Source organism: Tupaia chinensis, unplaced genomic scaffold (genome assembly GCF_000334495.1).
Source record: "Tupaia chinensis unplaced genomic scaffold, TupChi_1.0 Scaffold000078_1, whole genome shotgun sequence".
NCBI classification, from domain to species: Eukaryota; Metazoa; Chordata; class Mammalia; order Scandentia; family Tupaiidae; genus Tupaia; species Tupaia belangeri.
In genome coordinates, this window is record NW_006159539.1 from 1,837,130 (window position 1) to 1,856,817 (window position 19,688).

At 50.2% G+C, this 19,688-nt stretch overlaps 2 protein-coding genes across 2 annotated transcripts in view; one reads left to right on the plus strand and one right to left on the minus strand.

The window, feature by feature from the left end:
* Positions 1-12,023, plus strand: part of CHRNA3 (cholinergic receptor nicotinic alpha 3 subunit) — a 16,484-nt gene extending 4,461 nt beyond the window's left edge. The window contains exons 4-5 of the mRNA XM_014584858.2: positions 2,532-3,543; positions 9,960-12,023. Coding sequence (XP_014440344.2) covers positions 2,532-3,543; positions 9,960-10,088 — 1,141 coding nt within the window. The 3' untranslated portion in view covers positions 10,089-12,023. The remainder of the gene's footprint in view (positions 1-2,531; positions 3,544-9,959) is intronic.
* Positions 12,024-13,443: 1,420 nt separating this feature from the next.
* Positions 13,444-19,688, minus strand: part of CHRNA5 (cholinergic receptor nicotinic alpha 5 subunit) — a 14,127-nt gene continuing 7,882 nt past the window's right edge. Inside the window, exons 5-6 of the mRNA XM_027769232.1 lie at positions 16,568-17,399; positions 13,444-14,454 (exon numbers count right to left, since the gene is read on the minus strand). Coding sequence (XP_027625033.1) covers positions 14,293-14,454; positions 16,568-17,399 — 994 coding nt within the window. The 3' untranslated portion in view covers positions 13,444-14,292. The remainder of the gene's footprint in view (positions 14,455-16,567; positions 17,400-19,688) is intronic.

Below are 19,688 nucleotides of genomic sequence, written 5' to 3' on the forward strand. Positions count from 1 at the left end.
GTGGCGGAGGCAGGCTCGGAGTGGGTTCAGCGACTGGCTGTAGCTGTGGGGCTCCACTAGACAGCCACAGCCCATCTCTCTCTGTTCTGGGCCCTCCCCAGAACAAGCCTGCAGCCCTACCATCAGGCAGTGGGCCCACTGCCCGAGCGTACCCCATATCCTCCCATTGAGAAAGGCTCTGAGCCTGGGGAGAAGATAGACAGCCCCATAGCAGGCAAAGTGGAGTGGCCACGTGCAGAGCTGGGCAAGCGCCCTGGGCCCAGTGATCCCGGCCAGTCCGGGTGGCTGAGTCCCAGCAGCATTTGAGAAGCATTGGGTAGAGGATGGAAAAGGAGCGGATAGTCCGTACCCCCAGGGAACCACTCTCAGGCCAGTCCTTCCCAGTGGCCACTTCAAGTCTCTTCCGGAACTGGCCACACATCTTCCTGCCAGTTTTTAAAAGCCTCTCTTTGTGCTTTTAAAGCAGAAAGCTGGTGAGAAAGCATCCTCCAATGGGGCATGGTCACACCACAATCCCTTCTCCATTTCTCCATCCTGCCTGGATTTGGGGCACACACGCAGGCCCGGTATGGCTTTTTGGGCTGCAGGAACTAGGTCAGCCATGTGGGGTCTGGGGTCTGGCCCCCGTAACCACTGTGCTGTGCAGCAGATTGTAAAAGCCTACACTGTGGTTTCTCAGACCACTCGCCCACTTCAGCCCACTACGTTCCCGCTCTGCCCCTGCGGTAGCGATGCCCCAGCCGGCCATTCGCACTCACCTTCTCCGTGTTAGTTCGTTCACGAAGCCCAGCAGTTCGCTGGCTCAGAACCCTCCTGCCTCTGCTGTCGCTTGCTGCCTGCCAGCTCTCAGCACCCTGTAGAGGTGAGATCTTCATTTATTTCTGATCATTCATTTGGTCAACAAATATCTACCACCACACGCCCGCCATGTAGCCGGTGCTGTGCCATATGACAGCTGGCAGGTCCCTCTCCCACCCCTCCCTTCTTCCTGGAGCCAGGAGCTAGAATGACCCCTTGAGGGAAACTGAGGACACAGCAGGAGTGAAGTGGGGCTGAAACGCGCAAACCCAGCAGGTCCCCCTGGCGGCAAAGCAACCCACCGGAGTAAGGCAGGCAGTGTCTTGGACAGTAATCCTTCATTAAAAGTGATTGTCCTGGGGGACCAGCAGATGGCGTGATGGTTACGCTGCTGGACTCCCATGTAGTCGACTGTGGTTCGAGTCCTGGACCTGGCGACTTAAAACTCAGGTTGGGTATGTGTGCGTGTGTGCCCAAAATCCTGAGAGGAGAATGGAGAAGGGATGGTGGCGTGGCCATTCCCCCTGGGGGTGATTTCTTGCTTTCTGTCTCTCTGGTGAGCCTGTGCACCTTATAGCTGCAATCTCTCTCTTAAAAAAGATTGTCCTATTTGTCTGAGGCACATGTGGAAGGGCGGGCGAGAGGCTGCAGAGGACGGTGCCAGGACATAGCCTTGGTCTCCCTGGACGGGCTCCTGTCCAACAGCACCCGTGCCAGCGCTCCTCGACGCTTGGGTTGGGTACTTTGAGCTCTTCATGAATGCCTTCACAATGAGACTGCCGAGAAAGCCAGCAGGGCTGGCCTGAGGGCCTGTCAAGAGCCTTGGCTGGGCAGGGCCGCTGCTCCGAGGGCCGGCCCGGCTCTCAGGTGACCCATCTGACCACTGCAGATGGAACGCCAAACGCATAACACGGTGCTGAGTCAGCCCCGACCTGCTGCTGCACGGCCAGACTATTCTAAGGAAAATGTGTTTCTGTTTAAAAGCAGTCAGGTGTGGGGCCAGCGGGGCAAGGCTAAGGTGGCTGGATCCCACATGTGGCTGCGTGTTTCAAGTCCTGGAAACACGCCAGGTGTGTGTACATGCATGCCCAAGACCCCAAGAGAAACGGAGAAGGGACTGTGCCATGGCCACCCACCGCGGCGGTGCTCTCTCACACGCGCGCTCTCTCTCTCTCTCTAGCTGTGTGTTTCTCTTGGTTAGTGCACATACCCTATAGCAAATAAAATTAAAAAATTAAGAGCCACCATGTGCAGAGCTGAAGGGAAGGAGAGATGGTGGGGGGACGCCGTGGCCCCTCCCAGCTCCGCACTCTGGTTTCACATACACACCGGATGCCTAGTGGAGACCAAGAAGGGAGACGCTGACAAGGCCTGCACCACAGAACAGGGGTGGCACATGTCCCCGAAGGCTGCCTGGACACCTGGCTGCAGGATGACGATTGTCATCCCGTTTCTTTAGGTCCAGGCGGGGAAAGTCTTGTTCTGGTGTTTGGGTGTCTGTAAATCGCAGGCCTGAGCTGTGTGTTGGGGAATGAAGCAGTGACATGCCCCGGAGGGTGTGGGGGCCAGGTGAGCCTCGGTGCCCCCTGGGAAATGGGGCAGCGAACCGGACGACCTCTTACAGCAATCTCTGCCCTCACGACCCACTTTTACACGTGTCGGTGCCCTTTACCTGCTGGTGGCCTGAGAAGCCGACTGGGTGACATGCGTTGTCACGCCCCCTGTCTCCGCAGTGCTGTTGGGGACTTCCAGGTGGACGACAAGACCAAAGCCTTACTCAAGTACACGGGGGAAGTGACGTGGATCCCGCCGGCCATCTTTAAGAGCTCCTGCAAAATCGACGTGACCTACTTCCCCTTCGACTACCAAAACTGCACCATGAAGTTCGGCTCCTGGTCCTACGACAAGGCCAAGATCGACCTGGTGCTCATCGGCTCCTCCATGAACCTCAAGGACTACTGGGAGAGCGGCGAGTGGGCCATCATCAAGGCGCCGGGCTACAAGCACGACATCAAGTACAACTGCTGCGAGGAGATCTACACGGACATCACGTACTCGCTGTACATCCGGCGCCTGCCGCTCTTCTACACCATCAACCTCATCATCCCCTGCCTGCTCATCTCCTTCCTCACCGTGCTGGTCTTCTACCTGCCCTCCGACTGCGGCGAGAAGGTCACCCTCTGCATCTCCGTGCTGCTCTCGCTCACGGTCTTCCTGCTGGTGATCACCGAGACCATCCCGTCCACCTCGCTGGTCATCCCGCTCATCGGCGAGTACCTGCTGTTCACCATGATCTTCGTGACCCTGTCCATCGTCATCACCGTCTTCGTGCTGAATGTGCACTACCGCACGCCCACCACGCACACCATGCCTGCCTGGGTGAAGGCCGTGTTCCTGAACTTGCTGCCCAGGGTCATGTTCATGACCAGGCCGGCAGGCAGCGAGGGCAGCGGCCAGACGCCCAGGCCCTTGTCCGGCGCCGAGCTCGCCAATCTCAACTGCTTCGGCCGCACCGAGTCCAAAGGCTGCCAGGAAGGCTACCCGTGCCGGGACGGGGTGTGCGGCTACTGCCACCACCGCAGGGTGAAGGTCTCCAACTTCAGTGCCAACCTCGCGAGGAGCTCCAGCTCCGAGTCTGTGGACGCTGTGCTGTCCCTCTCCGCTCTGTCGCCGGAGATGAAGGAAGCCATCCAGAGCGTCAAGTACATTGCTGAAAACATGAGAGCTCAAAATGAAGCCAAGGAGGTAAGGGTACGGGTGCGACGACCTCGGTGGTTCGTTCTCTCGGCGAACATTTAGGGGCTCCTGGAGGCGCGGGGTCTAGGCTGCAGGTTTAGAAGTTCGACTCAGCAGTCAGAGGCCTGTGTTCGAGCCTTGGCAGTGGGCGTTCCTTCACCTCGGCCAGCACGTCTTCCACCTGTAAAAGGGATGCGAAAACTTGGGAGTGTATGGTGCCCTGAAGTTGCCACCAGGCTACCCGGCAGGCTGGGCCATTCACACACTCGATGCCAAGAGGGATTGCCCTAGAGTAGAGAAGGCCATGAGGCCAGATGACCCCACTTAGTGTGGATCAGCCGAGGTTACGTTTTCATTTTCACTTTCTATTAAGTGTGTTTTCCCCACGGAGATATAATTTACGTGGCGTGTACGATCAATGAATTTTATGTTATGGGGCCAGCACTGGGGCCTGGTGTTTTAAGGGAGCTGGATCCCACATGGCTGACTACACAGCTCAAATCCCAGTTCTGGAGGCCAGACGACACACTGGGCATGTGTGCATTTGTGCCCCAAATCCTGAAAGGATGGAGAAATGGAGGGAAATGGATTGTGGCCCACGGGGCTGCTTTCTCCCTCTCTGTCTTTCTCCAGTGAGCGCACACACCCTCCAGCAAAATTAAACAGGAAAATAATGCCACTACCTATACATCCATGTAACCATGATCTGGGGGAGGCTACAGAACTCCCCCAGCGCCTCAGGAAGCGCCCCAATGCCCTCTCCTCGTCAGCACGCCTCCGTGGTTGGTACCCACTGCCCTGCCCTCCTGCACAGTGACCAGTTCGACTTGCTCTTCAACGTCATAAAGATGGAGTTGCACAGTATACACTCCCGTCTGACTTCGTCAACACGATGTCTTTGAGGTCTCCTTACCGCTTTTTTCTTTTTTAATTTACCAAAGGGCACGTGCACTCACCAGAGAGAGAGAGAACATAAGAACTTCCACGTGGTGTGGTCATGCCACACTCCCTTTTCCTCCAACCGCCCTTCCTGTCAGTATTGTGGGCACACACACATGTGCTCACGGTGCTTTTCAAGCCGCCGGGTCCATGACTCAAAACTGTGCTTGGCCATGGGGAATCCATCCCCCTTCACCACCAGGCTGGCCCAGAGCTCTTTTTTAATATGTCTACTGGCCACTGGATAACTTCGTTTTTTCCCCGGAAGTCTGATGCTAGAACTGAGGCCTGTTAGTAAGAATGGGCAAGGCTTATACCCAATGATGTCAGGTGCCAGGCCACTCCGTGACCCTCTGTAGACCTCTGAGGCTACCGGGATCATGCCCAATCATTTCATAAGAAAATCGACTGTAAAATTAACGGGCTCTACCATAGCTGTTTATTAGCGAAGAGCAGATCCTCTCAGCTCCGGATGCGCTGTAGGTAATTAATGTCGTGGGGGAAGCGTCTGGGGCCTCTTACTCAGCGGTGGATGGCATACCAAAGTAGGTGTGACAGGAGGGAGCGAGCCACCCCTGCCCTCACCTCCTCTCCCCACCCCTCTGTGCAACTGTGAGCACCTCTTGTGACATTCACGGTCCAGACCTCCAGCTGAGCCGTCATTTGGCTAAAAAGTCAGGTACTATTGCATCAGACATGAAGTACACGATCGGTGAAACACCCTTGTTGTCTCAGCTGAACTTCTGCAGACGTGCTTCACCCTCCCTTTATCACAGTTAAAGGAATCATTATTAGTTTTAATTATTAAAGACTGAGATCTAAGTACTCACATTCTTGCCTTTGCCAGGCTATTAGAAATTACCTCTATTCTGGGACCAGCAGTTGGCATAATGGCTATGTCGCTGGACTCCCATGTAGCTGACTGTGGTTCGAGTCCCAGACCCGGTGGCTTGTGCCAGGTGTGTGTGTGTGACTGCCCAAGATCCCGAGAAGAGAATGGAGGAGAAGGGATTATGGCGTGGCCATCCCCCCCTTGTGGGGGGTGATTTCTCACTCTCTGTCCCTCTCTCTCTGTCTGGCGAGTGCATGCACCCTATAGCATCTGTCTGGCGAGTGCATGCCCCCTAAAGCAAAAAAAAAAAAAAACCTCTCCAAAAAAAAAAAAAGAAAAAGAAATTTCCTCTATTCCAGAATTGGTTTACTAGACACCTTATGTCTTAAAGCACTCTCCACAGTTACTGTAACTGAATGGCACAGACTGGGTATTTATAAAGTGTCATTTCTTCAACTCCAGTTCTTGAGACTGGGCAGTCCCAGGGTGTGGCTCATCCTGTGAAGGCAAAGTGGAGGGCGGAAAAGTGCACAAGAAGGCAGCTCGCGTTACGAGCCCACCCTGGGGTTAACCGGCCCACTCCCAAGATGACAGGCTAATCCAAGAATTGATTCATGTGTTCACGAGGGCAGAGGGATCAAGTTTCCAACACATGGATTGTTGAGGAACGTGTGCAAACTATAGCACCATTCAAGGTGTTAAGAGTTTCAGAAGGTTCCAAGAATCTTTTCTTTGTTTGTGTGGGGGAAAAAAATTAAAAGGGAAGTCACAAACCCAGCATGAATGCCCATGCCTATGGTCCCAGCTACTCAGGAGGCTGAGACAGAATTGCAAAGCCACTCTGCACAACACAGCAAGACCCTGTCTTTAAAAACAAATAAAAACAAATCACAAAGAAACAAACAAAAACTAAGGAACCTCTCAAGCCTAAATACAAGGCAGGTAGATTAGTGAAAGGACCTGAGGTCAGCAATAGGGAGTAGTAGGGCTTGTGGCAAACTTGTGACGCAAGGTCATCTCAAAGGGCAGCCAGTGCCCACCTCGGGCCAGTGCTCAATGCCCCCACTTTTTTTTTTTTTCCACAAAGTGGAAATCTGGCCACTAGATTACCACCTGAGAAGATAGCATGTGTGAAAATAAAGATGCCCTCTCAGTACTTAGAGAAAACAGACCATTCTGAGGAGCCTTTACCTCTTACTGAGTGACGGGTACTCTGTTTACACCCCCCCCCTTTTTTTTTCCAGAAATTTTAATTTCCTGTTTTAACTGAAAATAGCCTAAAATTCAGGTTATTTTCACAGTACCAACTGCTGTGGGTGTGGGAGCCTGTGAATGACCATCCCTGGGTACGCTCACCAGGCCTTTGGGGACAGGGGTGTCCTAGTGTCCACCTGCCCTGGCTGTTCTCTTTTTAAGTTGTTCACGTTGGTCATCCCATGCTTGCCCTTGGTCTTTATTTATTTATTACTTTTTAAATTTTCCTATAGGACACATGTGCTCACCAGAGAGAGAGACGAGAGAGAGACAGAGAGAAAGCAAGCCACCAGGTCTGAGAGTTGAACCATGGTTGGCCGTGGGGGAGTCTGGCACCTTAACCACCATGCCACCTGCTAACCCCCACCTGTGGTCTTGTTAGTGAGGAGTTTAATAACACTCGAGCTCAGAGCTGGGGCTAGGGCTGGGTTACCAGATTAGAAATGAATTGGGGACCGCAGGGTCCCGCGGGAGCACTCTATGGATGGTCGCTCTGACGCCGACCCCTCTGTGGCTGGCTCACTGGACACGCTGCTTCCTAGGCCCTGCAGGAGGGCACAGAGCGCGGCTCGGTGGGTGGCACTAACCATCTGGAATGTGCTTGCTCTGCTTGATTGACGTGTGTGCAGTTTCATCCCCTCCAATCAGAGCCTGACCTTCGTGTGATGAGTTATTATTTTACATGTGTTGTCATCACTGTCTTATCTGGTTACATTTCTGCCGTCTTATTTCACGAGAGTGAGAGACAGAGAAAAATAGAGACCCCCTCCCAACAGGGTCTTGATGACGCCATCCACAGCAGCCTCAGCTAGCGCCAGGTCACGGCAGGTGCGTGCTCAGAGTACTCAGGGACGTCTCTGGACATGAGCTTGGATCCTGCCCGCACGGGCCAGCCTCAGGGGTCACTGCGTTTCATCGCTGTGCCATCTGGCCTCTCCACTTCCTTTTCTTTCTTTCTTTTTTTTTTTTCTTGCTATATGTTGGCAAGATTGAATTCTTTATAAATAGAATACATGAAAATTGCACGTGCTATTTGTATTTTTCTGGGAGCACTTTCTAACTGATTTAGACCCCTACTCAAGTCCCCTTTACTGTCTCGACCAGCCTCCTGCGTGTCTCAGTCTCTGTATCTCAAACCCCACCCGCTCACGTTCCCCTCTGGGCTTCCTCAGCACCTATGCCACACCAGGTGCACACCCGCAACCTTGGTTGGCTGGGAAGGCCGAGGGAAGGACTGCCCCGAGACCCTGTTGAAAGTACCTGTCTCTAAGTAGAAAAAACTTTTAAGGTTTTTGCCATAGCGTGCATGTGCTCACCAGAGGGAGACAGAGAGAGGGAAAGTGAGAAATCACCCCCCAGGGAGGATGGACAGGCCATGATCCTTTCCCCCTCATTTTCCTCCACGGATTTCGGGCACGCACACACATGTGCCCAGTGTGATTTACCAGCCACAGGGTCCAGGATTTGAACCATGGTTGGCCATGTGGGGATCCAAAACCTTAACCACCACGCCGCCTGCTAGCCCCAGTTAATAAACTTCTAACAAAACCATACCCACCCATGGTAACTGCTATCAGAAACCGATTTATACTTAGATAAGGGTCATGCAAAACTGACATAAGTATCAGCAGATACTATAATTCATTAGGACCCTGTGCTTAAACAACCCTGTAGTAAGCGCTTATTCATCCTCATCTTATGGATGAGGGAACGGGATCCAGATCCTCACACACCCGGGAAACGGAGCTGGAACTACAGTCGCAATGTGTCTCCCACCTCTCATCCCCACCCGTGTCCCGGAGCCTTAGGTGTAGCTGGTGGGGACAGGCAGGGATCACACCGGCTATGGTGTATTGGAAGCCCTTGGAAACCAGTCTTAGCTATTCAAATCAAGCACCTCATGGCAAACAAACAGGGCATTATCATGCTCATTTTACCTCTGACTTCTTAGAGTCACCATAACGGTGAAATAAAATCTCTCTGTCTCCCAGCCCCATTTCAGTGTACTTAATTAAATTACTAAATTACATGCTGCCTCTTCATTATGTGATTATTGCTTCAAGATCAGTTGATTCATGGCCTCTCTCTTCCTCGATTCAATTACGGTTTCTCTGCCTTCTGAATCGTCTAGGAGGATAATGACCTTACAATGCTCCTTCCTCGTCCGAGCCCAAATTGAAGCCCAATTGTCCACAATTAGCTTCGCTCCTTCCTCCATCTGCCCCCTTACGGTCAGCAGTGACCCCTGACGGTCAGCCTGTCCTGCAGCCGTGCGGTAGTCCACACTGCCTTGCCATGCAACATGGCATGTGGCCAACTGGACATCACGGAGGGGACAGTGGGGGAGAGAGAGGACCATGCTGCGCTTGCCCCACGCGCTTTGTTTCGGGAACAGATGTGAAGATGAAGTTAGCTTCTCAAACTGTATTTGAAACAATGGGGAGTGACATGGGACCTGTACTGGCCGGTCTAAGGCCCAGAACCCTCCTAGGAAGGCATGAGTCAAATAACTGGCCTCACTAACATTATAAAATTGGAATTCGATGTAGAAAACACCAGGCTATGGAGACAGTAAGAAATTTCTGAGTTGAAATAGCTAATATGGCCAATATTTTATACCCATTTCTCTCCGGCATAAAGAAGAACTTGAAAATGGTAGACTTCCTCAGCCTCCATAAATCAGAAAAAAAAAAGAAAATAGGTTTCTCCCATATTGGGCAGAAAATGGTTACTTGTTTATTACGTATTTGATATTGAAAATGTATGAGGGGGATCTTCTAAAAGGTTATGGAAATGCATATTAGGAAAAACACTGCATGGATGTCAGTTTTTCCTTTTTTCTTTGGCATTAAAATAAATTGATACTAGGGGCCGGCAGGTGGCCTGGTGGTTAAGGATGCTGGACTCCCACATGGCTGACCGCAGTTCAAGTCCCAGACCTGGTGGCTTGCTTTCTCATTTCTCTTTCTCTCTTGCAGCTTGCTCTCACTCTGTCCCTCTCTGATCAAATTAAGAAAGAAAGAAAGAGAGAGAGAGAGAGAGAGAGAGAGAGAGAGAGAGAGAGAAAGGAAGGAAGGAAGAAAGTTAAGTAAAATAATTCTTAAAAAATAAATAAATAAGCTGATACTCTCATGACCGCACGTGCACATGATGGACAGGGCCGCAACACACTGCAATCCGCTCTCCCCAGCCCTCTAGCACCTCAGAGTCTCGGGTGTTCTGTGGTTTTCTGGATGAACCTCAATCACCATATGGCTTCCAGCCCCGCAGGACCCTGGCGTGACCTGCCTAAACGCGTGTCGATTCCATTTTTCTACGAACTTTTGGAAGTCGTAGAAAACATTTGCTTTGTTTTCCCCCTTTCTGTCTTTCTTATTCCACTTTCATTTTTGTTTTTCAGATTCAAGATGACTGGAAGTACATCGCCATGGTAATCGATCGTATTTTCCTGTGGGTTTTCATCCTGGTGTGCATCTTAGGGACAGCGGGGTTGTTCCTGCAACCCCTGATGGCGAGGGATGATGCCTAGGGACCCCACCGTATGTGGGCCTCCGGGGCTGACGTGTGTGCGGGGGGTGCTGTTCCTTAATAGTAACCTACTTCTTGTCAGGTACCAGCTTCGTGTTGGCATGTCAAGGTTTACTTGTTTTCTAGTTGTCTTGAGTTTTGTCAGAAGAATCATGCAAGAAAAACATCAAGGGCATTTATTCTAGGTAAATGAGCATTTAACTAGCCTTCTGGGTAAAGAAACATCAACTTTTAATTCTTCTACTGTTGGGAGTAACAGGCTGCGCTATGGAACACGTAAAACTGTTCTCCCTGTTCGGTTGCGGAGGCGCGCCTGGACAGAAAACGTGTTCACTCTCACCGCGGCCCGACGGCTTCCCTAATGTAGCCCGTAATCGCCTGAAGCTGACACTGTTCCAGCAACACCCCCGCTACACTTGTTACATGCATTTCTTGTCCCGTGGTGTTCTTCCAGAGTCTAAGGGCTATGCCTCCATGCCGGAGAGCCTCAACTCTTTACCTTGCTAATTATAAACGATCGTGCCGTAAGAAATGACGCCAAGGCGCTCACTCACCGTTGGTGAACGTCTTAGTCTACGTAGGCTGCTGTAACAAAAGACCAGGAACTAAGTGGCTTAGAAACAACAGAAATCGCCATCTTACAGTTTGAGAGGCCCAGGATCAAGGTGCCAGCAGGTCTGGTGTCTGGAGAGCCTCTTCCTCACAGGGTGTGCCCTTCCTGGGTGGTCGCGTGGCCGAAGGGCTGCTGGCTTCAGGTGTCACTCTTACGGGGCTCCTTGTTACCTCTCAAAGGCCCTCCTTCTAATACGATTATGCTGGAGATGAGGTTCAGATACATGAACTGGGGGAGAGGGACACAGGTACTTAGACCGTAGTATGCACCGTCAGGATGGTGTTTCTCAGCCTTGGTATTACACCACGTGGGGCTGGATTAGCAGGTGCTGGGCCGGGGCGGGGTGTCCTATGCACCATGGGGTTTTCAGCACCTACCCAGCAGAGGCCAATAGAATACCCCCTCCCCCTTCTCACTGGTTTTGACAACGGAAAATGTCCCCTCAGAGGCAGAACTGCCCACAGTTGCGAAGCACTGCTTTAGACAGACGGTTAGGGAAGAGTATCACACACCGGCCTTCTGAGACGGCCCGACCACCGGCAGAGATGCTGACTCAGAGCCGATTCGAACCTTCTCGCGGGGTGCCGTGATGTTCTTCCTCTGCAAAAATAAAACTGCCAGAATCTCAGCGCACGGTGACTCATGTTTCAATAAGCCCAAAGGAAGAGTTCTATAAAATTTATTTCTATATAAAAAGGGAACAGTACTGGGCATCTAAGAGGGATTGGGGATAGAGGTAAGCCAAGATAAACTAACAGGTGACTCAAATTCGTCAAACCGGACTTTGACTCATGAAACGGCATTAAACACCTGCCTACAATAAAATGCGAATTAGACAAGGTCCCCTCTGCCTTCCAAAGAGTGGTGACCTGAACTTAGATGGGTTACTGCCTATAAATAAATAAGGCGTTTGTTAGCTCAACAGCCAAGAGTCCTAGATCACACGCGAGCTTTCTATTGGCGTTTCTGCCTGGTCATAGCTGAATCAGGGACATTTCTAGAGATGAAATGTAACAGTTTTACCTGCGACACGTTCTACTGCACTGAATATAGACTATATTACATGATGTCTAAAGACCCTTGCAAGTCTAAGATTCTGTTCTTGTAATAATGGCTGGAATGAGAGAAAACGGAAGCATTGCAGGTACAGAACGGGACGCTGACACTAAATTACGGTGCCATCGCTACTTTTAGAAGACGGTTTTCTCACAGAATGATTTAGCCATAGCTCCATGTTTAAAATGGGACTCACATGAGGCCAGCGGGTGGCATGGTGGTTAAGGTGCTGGGCTCCCACATAGTTGACCTGGTTTGAGTCCTGGACCCCAGTGGCTTGCTTTCTCACTTTTAATTTTTCTCTCTCTCAGGTCAAATTTTAAAATAACAATAATACTTTTAATGGAATTAAATAAATAAATAGCTTTTTAAATTTTTTTAAAATGGGACTCAGGGCCAGCAGGTGGCGTGGTGGTTAGAGGCTCTGGACTCTCAATGGCTGACTGTGGTTCAAGTCCCAGACCTGGCGGCTTGCTTTCTCACTCCTCCCCCTTCTTTTTCTTTCTCTTTCTCACTCTATCTCTGTCCCTCTCTGGTTAAATATAAATAAATAAATAAATAAGCAAATAAATAAAAGTTCAATAAAAACAATAAAATAATTCTTTAAATTTTTTTTTAAAGTAAGAGAAATAAATACAATTTAAAATGGGACTCATGGGACCAGCAGTTAGCGTAATGGCTATGTCGCTGGACTCCCACGTAGTCGACCGCAGTTCGTGTCACGGACCTGGTGGCTTAAAACTCACGCGGGGCGCGTGTGCATGCATGCCCAAGATCCTGAGAGGAGAATGGAGGAGAAGGGATTGCGGCGTGGCCATCCTCCCGGGGGTGATTTCTCGCTTTCTGTCTCTCTGTCTCTCTCTGTCTGTCGAGCGCACACGCCCTATAGCAAAAACCTCTCAAAAAAAAAAAAATGGGACTCATAATTGCGATGCATTGTTCCAAGATCAAGGATGAAGAGATGGTACCACAATTTACATAGAAGATGGTTCTGGGGGCCAGCAGGTGGCATGGCAGTTAAGGTGCTAAACTTCCACATAGACTACCATGGTTCAAGTCCCAGACTGACGGCTTGCTTTCTCACTTTCCCTCTCTGTCTCTCTCTCTGGTGAGCACATGTGCCCTCTAGCCAATTAAATAATAATAATAAATAAAAGTAATTTTTTTAAAAAAAAAGAAAGATGGTTCTGTTAACTGTGGGAAATGTGGACAAGATGACTGAAATTAATGTTAAAGATAAGCTAGTATGGGGCAGCAGGTGGCATGGTGGTTAAGGTGCTGGACTTCCATGTGTCTGACTACGGTTCAAGTCCTGGACATGGCAGCTTGCTTTCTCACTTTTCCTCTCTCTCTCTCTGCCTCTCTCTGGTCAAATTAAAAAAAAAAAAAAAACAATGATGAATAAAATAATTCTTTTTTCTGTTTTTGACACATTTTTGCTATAGGGCACATGTGCTCACCAGAGACAGAAAGTGAGAAATCATCCTCCCGGGGGGATGGCCATACCACAGTTCCTTCTCCTCCTGTCTCCTTTTGGGATTTTGGCCACACACACATGTGCCTGGCAAGAGTTTTAAGCTGCCGGATCTGGAACTTGAACCCCTATCAACTATGTGGGAGTCCAGCGACATAACCATTACACCATCTGCAGGTCCCTAAAATAATTTAAAAAAAAAAAAAAAAGATATGTTAGTGCATGTCCACAGAATGTCTATGATTTTACAACGGGAATGGAAAGTAAGCTATCAAAATAGTTCATACAATAATCACTCAGTTCAAGCGGCTAAGGAGTAAAGCTAGTCTTGAAAGAGTTACCAATTCTCATTTCTTATTTCCTAAAAAGTGCTAGGTATCGGTACTGCCCAGACAAGGCCAGGTCTCACATGGCCAGCTGGGGTTGGAGTCCCAGCAACTCGAAAACATGCCGGCTACATGCACACCCAGGATCCTGGCAGCACGGAGAACGGGCGAAAAAGGATTGCGGAGTGGCTGGTACTTGCCACCTACCCCTTCCATGTCCCCTGTCTTTAAGAAAAAAAAAAAAAAAGTCCTGGTTATGGAAAAGTTCTATCACTTTAAGTCATTATCATTCATATCGAGTAGCTGGCTTATTTAATATAGCGGTATATTATACTAAATAGAAGCTGTTATTTGGTAAAGGTAGGGAAATTTTAAAATCTATACCGTTACCAAACATAGAAAGACTTTTAAAATCGGTCTTCAAATACAACTGCAATTTCCCAGCACAATTAAAAGATGACCCTCGCTGTTTACAAATGAGTACTACTTGCCAAGCTACAGACACGACATTTTCACTGGTGGAGTTCAGACAATATTCCGCTATTTTTAGGAGATGAACTGCTATTCCATCAGTCACGCAGGCAGATGTCCTAAGGAGCGCGCTAGAATGTAAGTCAACATCAGCGACTTAGGTGTGAGCGCGCATCGAATACAAAGCACATCCTCGTAATTTTGTAGGCGCCAGGAGACGCAAGTCTGCCGAGGAACTGAATTCACACTCGGCCCCTCGGAAGTGTCACTGATTTGCATTTCCGACGTGAACTGGAATTACTATGTTCGCCCACTTGTAAATGACAGGAACGAAAAGCCCCAGAGATCCGACGATTGAAACCAGGAGGAAAGTCCACAGAAACATCCGGTCGAGGACCTGAGCTATGAATTTCCAATCTTCAACAACCTGTTTGGGAAAGATAAAAACGCATTACATACATCGTTAAAAAATCATGGACGAGAGCCAGCAGTGGCGTGGCGGTGAAGGCCTCGACTCCCACGAGGCTGACCACAGTTCGAGTCCCAGACCTGGTGGCTTGCTTTCTCGCTTTCTCACTTTCTCTCGCTCTGGTGAGCGCACATGCCCTATAGCAAATTTTAAAAAATAAATCAATAAAACTTTAATAAATAATTATTTGACAAAACAATCATGTGACACACCAAGTTAGAAACCAGAGCAGCTTCTGCCTCGAACTGCTGCCTCCGAACTGTGAGTGACCTGTACTCCGTTCAGGAACAGAGAGGACCCTGACTGTCCCAGACAGAGTTTCCTTGAGTTCTAAAACACTACAAAATGTGCTTGCTTACATGCAACTTGTATTACAAGTGGGTTATTTTTATAGAGTTTTAATAAACACTAACATAGATTACTTGGATATCTTATAATAAACTAAAACAGATTTTATCTTGCCATAAAGTGATTCCTGTTGCTTTTTCTTGCCCAGTAATGTTTACTTATTTTTTTCCCCTAAAGTTTATTTATTTGTTTTATGAGAGCAACAGAGATAGGCCCCCAACAGGGTCTTCCTGCTAAAACCCACTCCCAGACAGAGAGAGAGAGGGAGATCTTCCCTCTATTGAGGGTATGGCCACACTGCAATGCCTTCTCCTCCATTCTCCTCTTGGGATTTTGGGCACACACACACACATGCACACACGCACACACACACACACACACACCCGGGCCTCCCTTTTAAAGCCACTGGGTACAGGACTCGAACCACAGTCAGCTATGTGGGATCCAGCGCCTTAACCACCACACCACCTGCTGGCCGCATTAGGCTCATTCTTTAAAATATAAAATAACTTTTGATAAATTATACTGCAGTTGTGCCTACAGATTACCACAGAATCCAGAAACAAAGTTACTAAAGAAAAAATTAAAATAGTTTATCATGTCAGAGACAAAAAACACATGTCAGAACTTCCATTCCTTGGGCTGAAATTCACTAAATTGTCTTCTTCCCTTTTTTTCTTTTCTTTTTTTTTAATGAAAGATTTTTGCTATAGGGTACATGCACTTGCCAGAGAGACAGAAAGCGAGAACTCACCCCCAAGTGGGGATGGCCACACCACATTCCCTCCTCCTCCATTCTCCTCTTAGGATTTTTGGGTACGCACGCACATGTGCCCAGCATGAGTTTTAAGCTGCTGGGTCCAGGATTCGAACCATGGTCGACCCCATGGGAGTCCTGTGATGTAACCATTACACCATTTGCTGGACCTAACACTAAGTTTTCTATAAAGTCATCTAAGATGCTAAGGGGAGAAATGGAGAGGTAGGAGTTGTGTAATATTTTTAAAAGGAGGGGATGTGCACTCAGCAGAGAGAGACAGAGACACAGAGGAGAGGGAGGAAGCATTCCCCATGGGGCACCATCATGCCACAATCCTTCTTCTGTTTCTCTCTCCCTTGGGGATGTGTGAGAATGCACTTGTGTCTGGCCTGCTTCTCGAACGACCAGGTCTAGATCCCGAACCACTCGGAAGGCCATGAGGGATCCAGCTCTCTCACCAGGCCATGGGCTGGCCCAGCGCCCCATCTCACGGGCACTTGAACTGAAACAAAATGGTTTTAACGTTTGCCAGAGAGCACAGACACAGGACGTAGAAACAGAGGGAGAGGGAGAGAGGGGAAGGCACCCCACCATGGGTACGCTCACGCCGCCATCCCTGCTCCGTTGTCCTCTCAGGATTTTGAGCACACAAGCACACACACCCGACGTGATTTACAAGCCGCTGAGTCCGCGACTTAAGCCATGGCGGGCCACTGAGTCCAGCTCCTTAACCACCTCACCGTCCGCTGGCCCCAAGGCTGCAGCTCTTGAACCACGAGGCCACCGCGCCAGCCCTGGCTGAAACCAGGTTTAGTAAAGATCTTTTCTAGAAAAGCAGGTCCAGGTTTCTGGCCCTCAACCTACACTGCGCCTTAAGGGCCACACTGTTCACCCCGCCCGAGTGATAGCGGTCCCTTCGGAACTTAGAACCGAAGCAGGTGTCCCTCGGGACCGGTCACCGACCTCACGGACGTCATTCTCCTTCATGACGTGTCTAGCAATGTAGCGGATGGAGTCGAGCGCAGCTTCCAGCGCGCTTCTAGAAGACGGCGGTCCGCCGGCACCCGCGCTCCCCTCGGTCTCCGCGAAGTACCGATCGACGTGACCCCTCATGCACAGCAGCTTGGGGAGCTGGTGGAGAAACACCCTGCGCACCCACGGGGCCATGGCGCTGTGCGTGGAGGCGGAGCGGTGGTGAATGTTGATGGCAAAGACGGTGACCATGATGGACAGCGTGACGAAAATCATGGTGAACACCAGGTACTCCCCGATCAGAGGTATGACTTTGGACGACGAGGGTATGATCTCCTCGATCACCAGCAGGAAGACGGTCAGCGAGACGAGGACCGAGGTGCAGAGGCAGATCTTCTCGCCTTCGTGGGAGGGCAGGTAGAAGACCAGTACGGTCAGGAACGACAGCCCGATGCAGGGGATGATGAGGAACAGGGTGTAGAAGAGCGGCAGGCGCTTGATGACAAACGCGTAGGTGACGTACGGGTACCAGCAGCAACTGTCCGTCCTGTTGCCTCTGCTGCCGGTCGCGCTCACGATCTCCCACTCCCCATTGTCAAAGAAGTCTCTCTTGTCTACGTCCTGGTCCTCGAGAACGAGGTCCACCTGGGATCCGTCGTAAGTCCAAGAGCCGAATTTCATGGAACAGTTCTGAAGGTCGAACGGGAAAAACGTGACGTCGATGGTGCAGGAGCTCTTGTAGTTTGCCGGCGGCGTCCAGGTGACAGTGCCGTTGTACCTGACCACCGTTTTCGTGCTGGTGCCTTCGAAACGCCCGTCTGCACTGAAACACACACGCAGGGTCACGGAGCACGCCGGAGAGCCCCGGCACGCTCCGTACACCTGCTACCAAAGAGCGCTTACGACTGATGGCACGAAGTAACTTCTGAACGACTGCGCTTCCCATACACCTGCTGCCCACGGGGACCCTGTGCGGGGCGTCTCCTAAGCCCTCCCTCTCCTGGCGCCGAGCCCTCCCCTCTTCCACTTCTACTTCAGGGTCGGCACATCCCAGTTCACAGAATCCTGAGATCTTACTGGTGAAAAAGGCCCCCCTTTACAAGCAGGCTCTTTCTTTCTTTTTTTTTTTTTAAGAATTATTTTTATTTAAGTTTATGTATTTATTTATTTTAATTTTGATCAGAGAGAGAGCGAGAGAGAGAAAGGGAAAGTGAGAAAGCAAGCTGCCAGGTCTGGGACTCGAACCGCGGTCGGCCATGTGGGAGTCCATCTCCAGTAACCGCCATGCCACCTGCTGGCCCCACACACAGGCTATTTCTACAATGGGCATGCACAGAACCAGAACCCAAATCCACCTTCCTAGACTCCTCACACGGTGCCCTTGCGCGTCCTCCACAATCCTGGACTTGCTGCTCCGACGAGAGAACGTCAGCACCAGGGCCACGCCCCGAAGAGCAGCTGCCTCTCAAGCTCCCCGCCGAGTAACCCCTATCCCGGAGAAGCCTAGCACCGCCAGCTCAAGACGTCGCTGAAACATTGCTGTCTTCAATTCCTTTCAAATTACGTGGCTCTCGGACACTGCTCTGCACTCTGCCCTTTTTCTCTTTCTTCTTTGCCATAGGGCACATGCACCCGGGGGTGGGGACAGGGACGTAGCCACTCCAATCCCTTCTCTTGAGAAGGGCACACAAGCACCCAGCATGTCCTTCAAGCTGCTGGGTCTGGGACTCAAACCACACAGTCGGCCATGAAGGCTCCGGCTTCCTAGGCACAGAGCTAACCGCTACCACTAGAAGGCTGGTCTATGTCCATGTTTAATTAAAAATGAGCTTTTGTCCTTTCTCTTTTTAAATTATTTATCTCATTGGTTCATTCCTTTTTTAAAGTTTTCTCTAGGACACATGTGCTCACGAGAGAAAGACAGAGAGAGACCAAGTGAGAAAGCAAGCCATCGGGTCCAGGATTGGAACCACAGTCGGCCACGTGGGAGTCCAGCGCCTCAACCACCATGCCACCTGCCGGCCCCAAAATATTTTCGATTGCTGAGTAAAATGACGCTGCAGGAAGCTGCAGAGTGGTCTCTCACAAGCTTGGTTCGCCCTGTACACACCAAGAAGCATGAAGGTAAAATGCTTCAAAAGATTCGAGATTTTTTTGGGGTGCGATTGCTCTGTCCTCGTGCCAAATGCCTTCTTGCAAGTAAGACACATTGTCTTAGGATTGCCACAAATTCCCAGATTTCCCCTGGGATGGCCCTGGGGAAAAAAAAATGCACTGATATCCAAGAAAGAAAAAAAACTCCTTAAAACATACCTAGATAGGATGCTTAGAGAGATGAGTTCATAATTAACTCCACCCTCTTCATCAGGGGAGAACGACAATGTAGCATTTAAACAAAATGACACGGATGCACACGTGCACATAAAACATGGCCCCGACTATTTAAAACACACACACACGTGATCTGGAAGTCTGTCAAACGTGCTGTCCGGGAGATAAGAGGGTAATGGGGACGTGAGACTCCCTTGGCGTGGAGCCCAGCCCACCACACACGAGCTGTGTGATCTTGGACAAGGTATAAACACCCCAAGGCCTCCATTTCTTCATGGTAAAATGGGTGTCATTGGGACCAGCCAGGTGACAGAGCGGTTAGGGTGGCTGGATCCCTCATGGTCGGCTCTGCAGTTTGAGTCTGGGCCCTGGCGGCTTGAGAGACACGTTGGGCGTGAGTGCGTGTATGCCCCAAATCCCAAGAGGAGAATGGAGGAAGAAGGGCTGCAGTGTGGCCATCCCTCCTGGAGGGCGATTTCTCTGTCTCTCTCCCTCTCCTGTGAGCACACATACCCTGTAGCAAAAAAATGAAAATAAACAAATGAATAAAATAAATCTTGGATTTTCCAGTTCTAAAATAATACTATCTGGAGCAACTGTAGCCAGCACATGAGCGTACTGTGAAGGACAAATGAAATACAGCACAGACGGCACTTAGCACACGGCCAGGTAGGGTCCACTGTAGATTCATCCCCTTGCCCACGGGGATCTGTCCCGAGACCTCTAGTGAGCGCCTAACTGCACAGATGGGACCAGACCCGCTACATACTACGTTTTTCCC